General features: G+C 47.3%; 1 protein-coding gene across 2 annotated transcripts in view; it reads right to left on the reverse strand.

The window, feature by feature from the left end:
* Positions 1-1,716: 1,716 nt before the first annotated feature.
* Positions 1,717-16,859, reverse strand: part of RAB11FIP1 (RAB11 family interacting protein 1) — a 28,686-nt gene continuing 13,543 nt past the window's right edge. Inside the window, exons 2-6 of one of the 2 annotated variants that reach the window (XM_032838098.1) lie at positions 15,811-16,253; positions 13,781-14,585; positions 10,957-12,816; positions 10,076-10,184; positions 1,717-2,660 (exon numbers count right to left, since the gene is read on the reverse strand). In XM_032838098.1, the coding sequence (XP_032693989.1) occupies positions 2,442-2,660; positions 10,076-10,184; positions 10,957-12,816; positions 13,781-14,585; positions 15,811-16,253 (3,436 nt within the window). In that variant the 3' untranslated portion in view covers positions 1,717-2,441. The remainder of the gene's footprint in view (positions 2,661-10,075; positions 10,185-10,956; positions 12,817-13,780; positions 14,586-15,810; positions 16,254-16,859) is intronic. The other variant, XM_032838099.1, reaches the window with a different exon arrangement.

Here is a 16,859-nt window from a genome sequence, read left to right on the forward strand (position 1 = left end):
ATTTGCACACACCTCCCACTCAGGGTCAACGGCTCTTCCGCATGGTCAAGGGCAGGCTTTCTTGTTCCTCCATTCTGATGTGCTAACACACAGGAATAAAACAGAGAGCAGGAAACCTGTCAGAGTCCAAGGAATGAGATGATAGGAAATAGGCAAAGGATTGACAATGTTTTCAGGAGGCTGACCTCCAGCTGAAGTTCACTACGAGATGTTTGGTATTTAACCTGGTGCTTCCCTAAAGAACCGACCGCTCTTTCTGGAGGAAGCTAGGTGAGGCCAGGAAAAGAGCTGCTCCCGCTTCTCCAGAACACAGCCTCCTCCCAGCGTGCTTCCATCAGGCTGGCATTTACAGCAGCTGGAGCCAAGCCCCAACACTCCTCACGTAGGTGGGTACACGCCCTCCGACGCTCCAATTCACCAACCCCTGCTAATGGGTCAGGGAGACATAAACCCTCCCCTAGAATAGAGCCCTCACGGACAGTCATTACCTCATGCCCTCCAGGTTAGCTACTTTGAGAGGTACAGGACTGCTATGAATTGGATTTCTTTTACCCCAGCACTGGTAGAAGCCAGACACCCTTGAAGTAAATTATCCTTCATTCTCCAGAGTCCCCAAGTGGCATTTCAGAACACAGGAATTCACTCTTCTACCCAGACATCCCTCTCAAATACTGACCAAGTTACACACCCGAGGTCCGAGCAGCAGGTAGTATGTCCAGACCAAGCTCCTTTCGTGAACAGTGCAGGTCTCCACACCAGTTCCTCTAAGGAGAAATCCTTCGGAGCACCCCTGCCCCCAGTGCCCTTGGGTTATCACAGTCAAAATACATTTCTAAGTAAAACAAAACAAAACAAAACAAAAACAACCCATTGTGGAACGAATATATACACGTACGTTTTCAGAGTGGAGGCGAATATACAATTGTCTTTCCAGGCACGTAAATAACTCTCATAGCACTACAAAAATACAAGTCATCTGGGAAGTTTACAGCTTCCACACTACTGTAAGAGCATTAAATAAAGCAGCTATAGATAATCAAAAGCTGATTCATCAAGTTACAGTATCACCCTTCAGAGCGAAGTGCTCTGATGTAACTAACATTGCCGCTAACATAAGATCCCGAAAAGGGCTCTGCTGCCAACTGTCTTGCCTCTTGCCTCCATAGAACAAGAACAGACAGAGAAGAGAGCCCCGAGCTAATAACTGTTGTTGCCTCAAACCCTGCCCTCTGCACTGGCCTGTGATCTCCCGCCCCAGAGATAGGTCAAGGTTAGGTAAGATTCTGTCACAACCAGGAGGAAAAAAAATGAGCAACACAGAAACATTCTAATTCCAGTATTAGCTTCTGAACAATGAAACGACCTGAGGAGTCTGACTGGGGCTATCATTTCAGAAACATCCTAGCTTCAGAAAAATAGGTGTGCTCTTCTAGCTTTAAAAATACAGCCAACCAAACTAAGTGTTACCTTCTTGCTCTTCATAACTTTATATCAAGGGTTGGGGGTGGAGTAGGGGATCGCCAGGAAGTGTTGTGAGATCAGGGAGCCAAGCAAAGGCACTGGGGCAACAGGCCACAGGAGTCCTACTGAGATCATTCCCTACCTGGTGGAATCAAGTTAGTCAATGCTTTGGCCACCTGATCCCTTCTCAAGGCACTGATGAGGCCACTCCAGCCAGCAGGAGCCCGGCTACGGTGAGACTTTGACCAACCCCCGTTAAACGAGTGTGAAGTGACAAACTCCCTGTTCTGCCTCTCCCGTCTTCACAGGTGGGCCCTATGCACTGATCAGGAGCATACCGTAAGGCTGAAGAGTTGTGGCATTTAGAAAAGGCAGCTTGCTCCAAAATCTAGCAAGGCACACTCACAAGGCTTTCGTTCACCTCCCCCGCTTCGGTCAAATCAGTAAGACCAAGTCCAAGAAGCCCGGGAGGTTTACACGGTATCAAAACTTAGCACCTCCAGCCAAACGCCACCCTGAGCTACTCTCAAAAGCCAAGCAAGCACGTGCCTGGTCCTTCTCATTTCACCCCACACTTCACTGACGGGGCAAGGTGGCAGCGGGGGGTATGTATTTTTAAATGTCAATATCGAAGAGAGAAAATCCCAGTGTTAGATGCATGAATCACCCAGCGCCACCCGAAGCTCTGGGCCAGGAGCAGATCTTAGGACCACGTCTCCGGTCACAGCATAAAATATTTACAAGATAGTTAAAGGCACAGTGGCATTTAAAAATAAAACCCTGGGAATGTACAGTAGAAGATTCATTGTAATAATTAACCTGGCTTCAGTTGCTGGAACTGACTCTTGCCAGATAACAGGCAAGGGAGGCGGCTGGTGACTTCGAGCCTGTGTGCTGGTTATCAGGCCTACGGGGTCCTTGACCTCAGGAGCCGGTGGAAACGAACTCACAGAACAGTCTGGGTCTCCTAGGCTGACGAGTCACATCTTTCCTGCCTTTTTGCCAACCTGAGCCGGGACGCGGAGGATGTTGGGGGTTTCCTCCATGACCCTGACGAGCAGGTTGTCAATGTAGTCTTCCAGCTCTCGGACCTGAAACTCCTTCTTGCTTATCGTCTCCTTCTGCTTGAGGACCAACTGGATCAGCTCATCATGGGTCAGCTGTGCGTACGCAAAGGCGGGGTCCGAGGGGTTGTATTTCTTCAGAAGGGGAGAGAATGGGGAGAAAAAGTGGTAAAGTCAGCAAAGAAGACAAATATCGACAAGAAATCTAAAAGAGGAACATGTTATTAGCAATCAGAGTCTCCCGGGAATGTGTTTTCAGTTCAGGTGGGAAACCGGGTCATTGACAAAGTTTTCTGTAAAGGACCAGAGAGTAAATATTTGAGGCTCTGCCGGCCACATACGGCCCATGTCGACCATTCTTCTGTTGTTTCATTTGTTATTTCTGTTTTATGACTTTATAAAAATGTACAAACCGCACTTGGCTCCTAGGCTACAAACCCCTGGGTTAGACTCTGGATTTGAGGTTTCAGGAAATGTAACAACTGGAGGTCTCTGAACACTCTGAGCGGGCACAGCGAATTATGACGGGCTGAGAGACCCAAGCTAAGCTGGCCCATGAGAAAACCCTAGTGACAGAAGGTGCGGGAGATGACGCTACCCATCCCCTCCCCAGGCAGCCGCTCATCCCGGACGGCCTGCTGCTTCCTCCGTGACACTCAGGAGGAGTCCAAGGAACGCTGAGGCACTGGCCACTCAGAGACCCCACCTGAAGTCACATCATCCTCAAGACATACGCAGAATCAGAGCTAAGACCCACGACAGCGCATGGTGCAGTCAGCATACTCAGACATCAGGGCTCACCCTCGGGCACTCGGTGGCCACAGCCAGGGCTTAGCAGCCGCGCTCTTGCCAACAGCAGGAGCCCTAAGGAATGACTCCATCAGCATTTATAATCCGGGGTGACTGGAGTCCAGCTGCAAAGTGACCAGGCCCAAACCGTGAGGAAACCAAGATAAGGATTAAATGGAAAAGTACCATGTTGTACGAGCCTCCAGCTGGAGAAGCTAAGTCGAGAGCGGAATCATCACTCACTCTTTTGACAACATGATAGAAGGCCCTGCTTAGTATAGTGGCGCATCGGCTGCCTACACCCTAGCCAGATATCAGAGAGAAACCCCATCGCTCTTATCCTGGCTCGGAAGGAAAGCACAGTGCTCACAGCCCCGGTTTAGAAGCACACACCGACATCTCCATGCACACAGCAGGTGTGCACCTAACCCAGACTGCACAGAAACAGGCGAGAGGTTGGACTACTTTTTTGGGAAACCACTTCTCCCTTAATCTTTTTATTGTTTTAGTTTCTTAACTTGTTGAAGGTACACATTCCTCTGGACCTCAATCATCCCATTAGTAATTCTAAAACCATCTTCAACCAGAAAGTTGAGCGTCTGGAAAAGGACGCTAGGGACAGGTTGTACAGGGTGAATGCACTTAACATTACTGATCTGTACACTTAAAAATGCTTACGGTTCCTCGTGTACTGTTGCTGGGAAGGCGAGCTGGTGCAGCCACTGTGGAAAGCAGTATGGAGGTTCCTCAAAAAAATTAAAAACAGAATTGAGGGCGCCTGGGTGACTCAGTCAGTTAAGCATCTGCCTTCAGCTCAGGTCATGATCAGGGTCCTGGGATCCAGTCCCACATCGGGCTCTCTGCTCAGCAGGGAGTCTTCTTCTCCCTCAGCCCCTCACCCTGCTCATGCTCTCTCACTCTCTCTCTTTCAAATAAAAAAATAAAAATAAAAAAAATTTAAAAAAAACAGAATTGATCCAGTAATCCTGCTACTAGGTATTTACCCAAAGAATACAAAGAAACTAATTCAAAAAGACACATGCACCCCCTATGTTTGTTGTAGTATTATTTACAAGAGCCAAACTATGGAAGCAGCCCAGGTGTCCCTTGACTGATGAATGGATAAAGAAGTGGTAAACACACACACACACACACACACACACACACACACACACACACAGGAATATTACTCAGCCATTAAAAAAAAAAAAAGACATCTCGCTGTTTGCAACGATGTGGATGGAGCCAGAGAGTATGATGCTGAGCCAAATAAGTCAGTCAAAGACAAGTACCATATGCTTTTACTCATATGTGGAATTTAAGAAACAAACCAAATAAACAAAGAAAAAAGACAAACCAAGAAACAGACTCTTAACTGTAGGAAACACACAGATGGTTACCACAGGGGAGGTGGGTGGGGGATGCATGGAATAGGTGAAGGGGCAAAGAACATACTTATGATGAACAGAGTAACGTATATAAAATTGCTGAATCACTAAATCGTACACCTGAAACATATTAACACTATATGTTGTCTATGCTTGAATTGAAAAACTTTTTTTTAAATTTTGGAATGCTGCAGATGATAAAAGTTTTATGTGATGTTTATTTGACCCCAATTTTTTAAAAAGGAGGTGCATGTCTGTTGATGGAGTCTATCAAGGAAAAAGTACTCTTCGGGAACAATAGCCCAAGAATAATGTCCTCGAGCGTTTTTAGATTGTATCTCTATCATACAAGGATTTTATTTACTGAAAATTGAAATTGAAATTGAAATTGAAAATTGTGGAGCACATAAGGTACGGTGCAAGGCAGTTTGTGAGATCGAGAGATGAAGAAGCTGTCGGCTGGAGACAGGAGCAGCAGGGGCTCCTCGAGAGTGGAGACCAGGTCCTTACAGCGCCTCACACACAAGACTCCCCCTCTTAGGGGCGTGGGAGTCCAGAGAGCTGGACAGCCAGGAGCCCTCTGCTACACAGGGGACTGGGACAGACTGCAAAGATGGGCAGTGATACCACAACTAGACTTTGAAGACGAGTTAAAATTAATTTTCCCCCGCGGCGCCTGGGTGGCTTAGTTGGTGAGGCATCTGCCTTTGGCTCAGGTAATGATCCTGGGGTCCTGGGACTGAGGCCCATGTCGGGCTCTCTGCTCAGTGGGGAGTCTGCTTCTCCCTCTCCCTCTGTGCTCTCTCGCTCTCTCTCAAGCAAATAAATAAAATCTTTAAAAAATTAATTTTCCCCCAAAATAACAGAATTGTTTTCACTATAAGGGGAATAGTTCCTCATAATGGAAAATCTCAAATGCAGAAGAGGGAAAAAAATTATTACCTAGAGCTCCAACACATAACATTTGGGTCTCTTTCTTCTTTCTTTCTCTTTCTTTCTTTCTTTCTTTCTTTCTTTTTTTAAGATTTTATTTATTTATTTGACAGAGAACACAAGTAGGCAGAGAGGCAGGTGGGGCAGGGGGGGAAGCAGGCTCCTTGCTGAGCAGAGAGCCTGACGTGGGACTCGATTCCAGGACCCTGGGATCATGACCTGAGCTGAAAGCAGAGGTTTTAACCCACTGAGCCACCCAGGTGCCCCGGGTCTCTTATTTCTTCCTTGGTTTCTTTATGGTATGTTTTACAACTTCAAGCATCATGCAGAATATGGTTTTCAAGCATTTTAAAATTATTACTTTCTGAGCATTTCCCCATCACTAAATTTTAACAAAAATCTTTTTTTTTAAGACTATTTACTTATTTCACAGAAAGAGGGAACACAAGCAGGGAGAGTGGGAGAGGGAGAAGCAGGCTTCCTGTCGAGCAGGGAGTCTGATGCAGGGCTCAATCCCAGGAACCTGGGATCATGACCTGAGCCGAAGGCAGACACTTAATGGCTGAGCCACCCAGACACCGCCTATTTGTTTTTTGGTTGGTTTTTGTTTGTTTTTTTAGCAGAAATCATTTTTAATGGATGCTTGAAATTTCATTATATTTTACCCATCTCCTTTGTTAGATATTTAGGTTTTTTCAGTTTTCACAATTATATATAACATTTTTATTAAGATGCATGAGCATAAATCTTGGATCACATCTCTAAAATAGTTCCTTAGGATAAATGCGTGGGGTTGAAAAGGGATGTACCCTTCATACCTTGCAAACTATGAAACAGCTATTCAATTTGGATTTCATAATCCAAAGAGGAAAGTATGTGAGGCTTTGAAATCATTAGGCAATCCTACACATGTGATGACTTAAAAATTATAAAACAATCCAGCATTACAGAAAGTGAACAACAGCCATGGCGAGGAAGAGGTACAAGGAAAATAACCATTAATTCAAGAAAAAACAGTGCCCATTGTCACATATTTCCTTCCAGGATTTTCATATTGGATGTTCCCACCATAGTTGCAATAATAATGACGTATATTCAAATCCGTGTCTCACTGTTTCCGTATTAACAGGACAGATGATTTTTGGATCCAGTTGGCTGTATTATTTTTAAATGGAAGTATTAAAGCCACCTGGGTAAATAATACACTCCCTTAAGTTTCAAATAATCTAAAAGCAATGGAGGCCCTGAAACAGCAACCAAAAAACAAACAAACAAAAAAACAATAAAAAAAAAACCCCCACCCAAACAAAAACCAAAACCCATTATGGTAATGATTCAGCTAGCTTTTCATAACTTCAGCCAGGCAGTCTCTTTCCCTAACCTCTCTCGCACTCTGCCACATTCCAAAGAGTAGTTACTTTTGTAAATATTATTTACGGCTTAGTACAAGGCACCTGTTATATGGGGGGCCAACAAGAGTCTCTAAGAAACTCTCCCTCTTTGCTCAAGAGTATTTATTAGGTATGGTCCATGGCCAAGTGCTTTGTAGCAGGCAGCCAGAGGGGGCAGTGGCCGGGCTTACAAATTATGAGCAAAATAACCAGCAGTTGCCTTTGTTTTAAGGCAAGTTATTCCCTCAGTCAGGGCCAGGAGATAAGCCCCTGATTAAATGAGCTTTGAAGAATAAATAAAATGGGAGCCAAGGGTCTTGCTCACTTCCCGAGAGCTGGCTGTTTGTTTCTCTTTGGAGCCCAGCTGCATTCCACAGTACAAGGAAGAGGGGATGGGAGGCTGCTCCATGACCCTAGCTTTCATTACTGTCCCTTTTATGCTGTTCTTTTGCCTGGTTTCCTGATAAATATCGTTAAACCCCAGGAAGGTATGTGCTGCCTCTTCCCCACACCCTCAGAGGCCCACCAAGCTGAGCTGGGCAAGTTATGGAACATTTCTAGGTAAGGGCTAATTAAGACACAGCAGGCACATCTGAAAATGATGCTCACTTACCACTGGCCCCAGCACCACACAGTACAAGGGAAGAGAAGGCAAAGCGGCTAGTAGATGCGAACTTGTTCGCAGTAACCATCTGTGGCCACTGCTCAGCCTCTTTCCCTGAACCTCAGGTCCAGCTTTCAGGAAACCTTTTGCCCAGCTCCTGATGGCAGAGATGCAATGGAGCCCAGGTGATAACAAACAAACCAGTACTTTAAAAACCCTTGCAGGGAAGGTGCCTGGGTGGCTCAGTAGGTTAAGCGTCTGCCTTGAGCTCGGGTCATGATCCTGGGATCCGGTCCCTCACTGGGCTCCCTGATGAGCAGGAAGTCTGCTTCTCCCCCTCCTCCCTGCTCATGCTCTCTCTCCCACTCTCTCTCTCTCTCTCTCTCAAATAAATAAATAAATACTATCTTAAAATAAAATAAAATAAAAATGCCTACAGGAGTAAAAGAGAAGTGAGCAAGAAATTTTTATTCTAAAACCACAAAGACTACTTGATGTCTTATAGTGCACTGGACTGTAAAATGTCTCATTGAATGAAGCATCTAGATGCCCTGGACTAAAATAGAAATAAAGTTTATTTCTACTGACAGTGGTCCCCAGTAGTCAGTCAGGAAATTCCTCTCTACATATTTGAAACTCAACACAGCCTTGCCTACCAGTCCCTCTGTAAATCATTCTCCCTAGCCCACGTGATAATGAGTCAAAGACCAGAGGTTTGCCAGGAGGCAGTGTTCTAGATTCTCCTGATTTTAGAACCAGAAAGGGCAGGATGGAGATGCTCCAAAGCAGAGATCATTTGAGGGGCTGGTTTGGTTTGGCTGGTGGGCAGGAGTTTTGTTTTGTTTTCTTTTCTTTTCTTTTTAAGTTAGCCTAAGCTTTTGAAGAGAAGAGATCCTCTAATCAAGAAATACTCTTCCTGGAAATTTAGCTTAGGAAGGGGAAAAGTTCTATGCAAGAAATTGTTGACTGTAGCATTACTCATATTGAAAAACAGAAAATAACCCAAATATCCAATAATAAGGAAATGGTTAAGTAAATATGAGTATAACCATGTCAAAGAATAATTACATAGCAACAAGCAAAAAATGCTTATGATCTACTAATAAATGAAAAACAGACTGGAACAGTGTTTCCAATGAGGGCGATGGAGCTGGAAAACTACCATTTCGCCACTGCCATATTCACTGATGGATACGAAAGACTAGGAACAAAAGGGCGGTGAGGAACAGAATGCTTACATGGCCTGACATTAACTCCCCACAAACTGTATTGTATTGTAAAGGGGGAAACAGCATTGATTGTAAAGGGGGAAACAGGAATTTTATACTACAGAACCTCATGGGCACCGCCTGAAGTCAGTCATCAGAGTTAATGCTCCCACTACCGTGACAAGAGGATATAATGTGCCTCCTTCTACTATGCACCGAGAAGGACGCATGATTTGCACGGTTAATTCCTGCCAGGAATGCATGACCTCAACCAAACCAGGAGGAGAGAGCAGACAAATCCAAACAGAGGAAAATTTCTACAAAACAACTGATCTAAAGTCTTCGAGAATGTCAAGGTCTTGAGAGACGTCAAGAAGGCTGGGGAACGATTCCAGGATAAAGGAGCCTAGGGAGACATGGCAACAAAACAGCGGGAGATTCCAGATTGGATCCTGGAATGGAAAGAGAAACAGGAAAACTCACAAGACAACGGGTGAAGCTCAAGCATGGGCTACAGATGAGAAAAGAGGAGTACAAAGGACTTCAAATGTCTTGATCTTGATTAAATGTCCTTATTCTTGGGAATTACATGCTGAAGTATTTAGTGGTAAATGGGGCATGAGGTGGGCAACTTACCCTCCAATGGCTCAGACAAAAAAAAAAAAAAAAGAAGTATGTCTATACAAAGAGAGAACAGACAGGGACGGGGAGAGAGAGGGTGAAAACGATAAAGCAAATGTGGTAAAATGTCAACGACTGATGAACTGGGATGAAAGGTTAATAGCAGTCCTTTGTACTATACTCACAACTTTTTTTTAAAGTTTGCAATGATTAACAGAATAAAGTTTCAAAAAAGTGTATCTAGGCAATGATGACAAGCACAAGAATTTTACATTTTTGCCAAAAGATAAAAAAGGATACATGGGCAAATGAAAACATCTGATTAGAATGGACCAGCCAGAAAATGGACATTTTATTCTCACTAAAAAGTGGCCCCAGTGTCAGTCTTGTTGCTGGAGACCCAAGCAATTCGACAATGACTAACTCTAAGGGGAGCAGTAATAGTCCCCTGGGAAGTGTAGGGGCTTCCAAAGATTATACGAAGACATAGACGTACGTACGGTTAAGTCGTTCCTGGCCCTACCTGCTGCCCAGGAGGGTCTACATAATGGTGACTCTTGAAACGGGTTTTTTATAGACCCCTAACTAGCACACCTACTTCTTGGAGGAGACATACCTTCATCGCAGTTTCACTGATCAAGTTCTCGCTGATGATGGTGGCGGTGCCCAAGCTGGAGCCGGCAATCTTGGTGGCTGTTGTGTTCATTGGCTTCACAGGGTGAAGTCTAAAGAGAAGGGGAAAGGATCCTTAGACCTTCGGTAGTGACAAAACCGAGACACCGTCCACCTCACGGACGGCAGCCGGTGAGACAGACAAGAGGGCAGAGTGGTGATGCGCTCTCCGTACGTCCAGTCCGGCATATGCCGGAGTCCCTGCGGAAATGAGGGCGGTCAGCACGAGGCAGCCACGTGCAGGCCCACCATGCACACTGGAAAGTCAGGTGTCCTGACGTTCTCACCATACCCTTGGTCTCATTATCAACGTCAGAAGAACACTAAAGCCAGCCTCTTATTCTTGAGGCGGCTAAAGCCTAGGACCCACACCAGTGCGAGGGGTCCTACAGAGCCTCCTGTTCCTCAACAGTAAAGAAAGTGCCAGGAACAAACATGCCAGCTTCACCTCAAAGCAAGCTCTCAACACTGCTCCGTTCTACCACTCCACCTCAGCTGGTTTCTGATGCTGGGAAGATATGGGAAGACGCAGTTTCAGAGCCCCAGATCTGTGCAGAACAATTCCTAAACCATCTGTGAAGACTGTCCCAGTGTTCTCCCTACAAATGCAGGGGTGTCCTGAGGAGGAATTCCCACCCTGGGAGTTGGGGTTGGTGGGGGGGGGGAGACCCTTTGCAAACAGGCCCTACCAGCAAACTGCGTGGCATATGCCATAGGATTAGCCGTGCACTTAGAAAGCCATCCACCTCAGCAGGCAAAAGGCAAAGGGTCGGGTTATGGGTGGGCCTCACTCCCGTGGACAAAACGACCTTCCCCGACTCTCACCTGTGCTTGGCTGACCCCGTTCCCGAGCTCGGCTGAGCTGAGATAGGAAGTGTCTCTGAGGGTGAGACCCAGGCCTGAAGAAGCGGCTTCCTCTTGCCAGAACTTTCCACTTTACCAGAGGGACCCTCTGCTGTGGCCTTTTTTTGAGATTCTGCTGTACTGGTGTGGTGAGTGTCAGCGTGTGGGTAGCCAGGGAAAGAGCGTGTAACAGGAAAGTTCTCAGAAAAGGAGGGACTGGCTACAGGAGAATCCAGGGCTGGATCAGGAGGCGGGCTTGGCCTCCCATTTCCCATCAGCTTTTCCCTCTCGCCGCCGCCAGGACGTGGCAGCTGTTCATCCGACCATGAGCTCTTGCCAAGATCTGGCTTATGAATTCCTGAAGCGGCCATTGGCTCTGGAGAGGCTGCCGCGGATGTTTTGGGTGCTTTTGACCCGGGGTCATGTGGACCCTCTGCAGGCGCCGCCCAGCCATCTGCCTCGCCCCTCGGCCCCTTTTCCATCTCAGGACGGGCAGGGGACAGGCTCAAGGAGGAAGGTCCTCCTTCTGGGGCTGCCACCTGGGCTGTCTCTCCATTGTCTTCAACCTGATCCACTCTCTCATCATCTGATGCCACTTCAGGAATGGAAGGAAGGGTTAAGCCCAGATCAGCCACGACTGGAGAGTTAACCCCTGGGGTAGAGTGAAGGCCACTCAGGGGCTCGGACAATAAACCTTCGTGATCACTGGCTTTGCTCTGATTTGGGGCCATGAGTGTATCTTCTGGCTCAATCCTCAAGAGCGGAATGTCTTTCTCTGAGCCTGCTTCACTCATGGGGGCTTCTGAGCCCTTCTCCTCGCAAGATGGGCCGGGAAGGGGGCCTGCCATGGAAGCTGCCGCACCACACTGCGCTGCTGGGGACACAGCTTCCCTCTCTGCGGCCTCAGCAGACTCCCCGTCTGACGCATTTCCAGCGGCGGCTCCCTCGTGTGTCAGCTCCTGGGGATGCCTTCTGTCCTCTTCCACTGACCGGGCGGCCTGCTCTACCTCCTCTTGTGTAAAGAGCTGCTCAGAAAATGACACGTGCTTCCTGATTTTCTTTCGGCTCTCACCCACATTCTCTTCGTGTCTCCGCATCACGGACCCCAGAGGGGGAGCAGATTCTCCCATCTGAAAAGGGGGCACCGCTTCCGTCATTGCAGAAGTCATGCTGTCTTCCTGAAGGCTGGTCTCCCCAAAGGACACAGACGGACTCTCTGAGTCTGTGCTTGCCCTCATCAGATGCTTCCCCACTGGGGTTTCAATCTGGCCACTTTGGAGTGAAAGGCTGAATGTTACTTCTTGGGCCTTTTGGGATGAAGGGACAGAGTCTCGTTCTGAGGCAGGAAACCCCAGAATTTCTTCCTGGTGCCCCATTTCAGACTGCTTCACAAGAGACTTTTCTGAGTCGTTACCAACAGTGCTGTCTGGGCCTATCTCACTGGTCTTCCTCATGGGAGAATCTTCCGTCCCTTTACATGCTGGAGTGGGTAGCTTTCTGGAAAGTGACCCCGAGACACCAGAAATGGTCTTTGGAACTTGTATTAAACTCTCCCTTGGCAATTCTGCCTTAAGGGGCAAAGATGGTTCTTCCGGACTGGCCTGGCCCTTGTCTGTGGAAGGCCAGTTCTCAACCGGCGTGGATGTGGAAATGGGAGCCACTATGGGAGATGAGAAAGAGAAGACAGAGGGAGATTCAGAGGACGGTGTCTCTGCACCATGCCCCAATTTAGAAGGGACAGGTGTCTGGCCAGAACTGGAAAGAAGAGCAGAAAAGAAGACAGGAGAGTCAGGGGAAGAAGAAAGCCTGGTTGTGGGTTGAGCCTCTGGAGACACGTCCAGTCTGCAAAAAGGACAAAATAAAATCTGCATGTCAGTTGCAGATGCATCGTGAGAGGCAAGAAACACAAATAAAGTTGTTCCAAAGGGGCAAACACTTTTATGGGGGGGGGGGCAGTATCTTAAGAAGTTAAAGAAGAAACATCAATTACTTAAGGTAGGAAAGGGACACTTTTATCACCACACATCTGCCAGACAAACGGCTTGTTGCAACAGAAACAGAAAGCCCCAGGTAAAGCAACAGTCCACAGCTGCTTTTGGTGATAAACAAAAAGCATCTACAAAGTTCGAAGCAGTAAAAGATGCCCCTCGGGGCAATGGGCACCAATTCTGAAGAGGAACAGTCTGCGTGCGTGTGTGTGTGTGTGTGTGTGTGTGTGAAATCAGAGTACATAGAATCTCAAAAAAAGTCTCTCCCACCCAAGACCACAGAAATATTGTTAGTGTGACTGTGAGTCAGGCTGAAAGCAGAAAGCCCCCAGTGTTCACTCAGGCTCTCACAACAAGATGTACAATGGCCACGCAGAGAACCAGCACGCTCGGGAGCGGACCAAGGGGCCCCCGTGCCAGCACACCAATGCCAAATTGCAAGGAGGAAAGATATCTGCCTCGAAGGGAAATCCGTGATGAGGACTCTAGAAAATCACATGTTCTGCACACACCACAACCAGAATCTGGTATGCCCTGCTTGGAATGCTCGGGAGTTTGCTACAAACCAGGGCGTTCCATGGGGGCTGATCATCCTACCGACAGGGGGCAGACTGTACCTGTTGGCAGCGGGGTGGGACAGGGGCCCATCGCTGCGATCTGTGCAGGGCGGGCCAGCCAACGGGCTGGTAGAAATAACTCAGACCATTGAATGCTTGTCATACACAGGTACCACCCTGGATCCCCAGGCAAGGGCTGCTCCAGCAGCAGACCTTTCTGATCGCCACGCACAGCCCCGCATGAGGAGGGCTGAGACTCACCGAGGCTTGACGGCTTTGGTCTGCGGAGCCCGTGCAGAGCCCACGGGTGGTGCAGCTTCCGACTTGGGCTCTCGGTCGGCTTCCGGTTCTGTGACCTGCACTTCCTCAAAGGGATTCAGGGATTTACCCCGTCCAGAGACGACAGCCAGAGTGTCCTTCTCAGTTCTCTTCGGTAAGCCTTCGACAGGCCCCGGCCGGTCATCCCTTGGTCGGACCTCCGGCAGCGGCGCGCCTTCCTTCTCCTTCCCCAGGACAGTAGGCGGACTTCCGCCCTCACTGCCCTTTGCCACGTCCTTCTTTCCGGTCACCAGAGAAAGCAACGAGGACTTCTTGTTCTCCTGCTTCTTGCTCTCTTTGGTTTCTTTTGTGGCTTCTAAGCTCACGGGAGCCGCGCTCTCCCGAATATCCCCACTGCCCTGCGGCCGGTAGGACGGCAGAGACATGGTTTTCAGAGAGTCCTTGGTGGAAGACTCAGAGAACCACCGGTCGGAAGACACCGCCCCTCCATCCCCAGGCTCCTTCCAAGACCGAGGAGCCAGGTTCTCAGTGGAGGAGAACAAATGCTTCTTCCTGAAGCCCTGGGGGGACGGGGAGGAGGAGGGGGTGCTGTCCTTGGTCTCGCTCTTGGCTTCCGGCTGCTCCATGTAAACATGGTTCCCGTTGATACAGACATTAGAACGAGAAAGGATGTCATTCTTAGACCGAAGGCCGCCGAGAAAGGAGAGTCCTTCCTTCTTGGGAAGGCTGAAATTGATCTGGTTCAGCTGCTTAGCATCCGCACTGCCTGTTCTCTTGTGAGACATGACTGTGGGAAGAAAAACAAAGATTAAAAGGAAACAAGAAGTTAAACGACTGGTTCACAATCACAAGGGGGTGCCCATCTCTCGTGTCTGAATGCATTTCTGGTTCTCAGCATGGGAATGTGTTCCTGGCATCTAACAGGGGGAGGCCAGGTATAGTGCTAGAGATCCTATGAGGCATGGGGCAGCCCCTACAAATGAGGAATTATCTGGCCCCAGCTACCAACAGTGCAGAGCGGAGGTTGAGAAACCCTGCATTAAACCAATGAGAAGGGCAGGATCTGGCCAACAGTAAGGTTTGGTCATTGAAACTGAAGTTCAAATCCACAGTTAATTCACAGATAAAGGAACTAGATTCCTCAGCTTTCACTAAGGATAATTCCCATGAGGGTTTAACACATTAATAGGATCTCAATAAATACCTGATGAGTTAATAAAATGTCAGAATTACTCTAAGGTTCTATGATTTTACCCTTAATTTAAAAAAAGAAAAGAAAGAAAAGAAAAGGCCTGGATACATTCATTCTGTTAACTCCAAAAGCTTTTTAAATCTACATCAGTTACAGAGATAAAACATTCTCTTTTTGGGGCGCCTGGGTGGCTCAGTGGGTTAAAGCCTCTGCCTTTAGCTCGGGTCATGATCTCAGGGTCCTGGGGTCGAGCCCTGCATCAGGCTCTCTGCTCAGCAGGGAGCCTGCTTCCCCTCTGCTCTCTCTCTGCCTGCCTCTCTGCCTACCTGTGATATGTCTGTCAAATAAATAAATAAAATCTTTAAAAAAAATTCTTTTTTTAGTCTTTTTTTTAAAATTTTACTTATTTATTTGAGAGAGAGGGAGAGCACAAGCATGGGGAGCGGCAGAGGGAGAAGGAGAAGCAGACTCCCCAATGAGCAGGGAACCCGAGGTGGGTCCCAGGATCCTGGCATCATGACCTGAGCCAAAGGCAGAGGCTTAACCGACTGAGCCACCCAGGAGCCTGAGCCAGGCATTTTAGAAAAGGAATTTGTACATTCTTAAGAACCAGAGGGCTTAAAAAGAGAAGCCTTTCTGACCAGGACTAACCACCATCATGGCTGTCATCACCACCATCATGACCATCATGACCACCATCATCATTTCAGTAATCGAGGAACTGAATTAAAATCCTTCTTTTAAGATTTGCTTCTTCTCTCTGAGTGCAAAGAGGCTGAGAGAGAGAGAGAGCCCAAGTAAGAAGGAGGAGCAAACTTACCATCCGAGGCAGAGGGGGAGTCATCCTCATTGTCCTCATCCTCCCACCGGGACTCAAAGTCTCCAGGACGAAGCAGCACTCGGTCTGACTTTGACGTAGGCAGGACGGACATGGACTGGGAAAGTGGCGTTTTCTGCAAATTCGACTTGGAAAACAGGGTCTTGATCTTCGATTTCTTTTTCTTGTCTTTGGAAGGAGACTCATCATCACTGTCAGCGGAGGGTGTCACACTGGGAATGATGGCTGAGGCGGTATCCGACGCGCTATCCTTATGCTTCCCCTTGATCTTGTCCTTCAGTTTCCCAAATGGATTCCGAGACTTGTCTTTCATGGAGAGGTCAAACATGCTAGCTGTCATGTTGTTTCTCATAAACTGGATGTCAACCTCAATTGCTCCTCGCTCTTTATCCTTCTTTCCGGGTTTGGATTTCAAGGTATACCACCTACAAGGAGAAAGGCTGAGAGGTTATCTTTAAATCGAAGAGCCTAAAACAACATTCAGCATCTCCATTAACCAGCTTTTCTTCTCTGTTACCACCAACCTCTCACATATACACATTCTTGGGCTTTCTTCTTTGGAATAGAGAGGGTGGGGTAGGGGAATGGGGGCAGAACTTGCAGTTTCGTTTTTGAGAAGACACCCACTAGGGAGAGACAAAATCTGATTCTGTACTTAATGTACAGTCACTTAAAATCTTGATTTAATAGCTATTTCTAACAATAAAATAAGTCAAACAAATATTCCATCCAGTCATTTCCTGTGACTGGTATTTTCCGCCAGCAGGGTAAAAATGCAAAGATCACACACAAACAGTTAAGAAGGCAGAATGCAAATTTACACATACATCTCAGGAAAAAAAAAAAAAAAAGCAAGCATTTATAGAACAGTCCCTGCTGGGGAATAATAGAAAATATAAGACAGAGAAAATTTTTTTTTCCAAAACAATGAACTACGCCAGTCACAAAATGACAAACATTGTGGGACACCTGTGTGGCTCTGTCAATTAAGCAGCTGCCTTCAGCTCAGGTCATGATCCCAGGGTCCTGGG

The sequence above is a fragment of the Lontra canadensis genome, unplaced genomic scaffold (assembly GCF_010015895.1).
Source record: "Lontra canadensis isolate GAN:19392208 unplaced genomic scaffold, GSC_riverotter_1.0 scaffold101, whole genome shotgun sequence".
NCBI classification, from domain to species: domain Eukaryota; kingdom Metazoa; phylum Chordata; class Mammalia; order Carnivora; family Mustelidae; genus Lontra; species Lontra canadensis.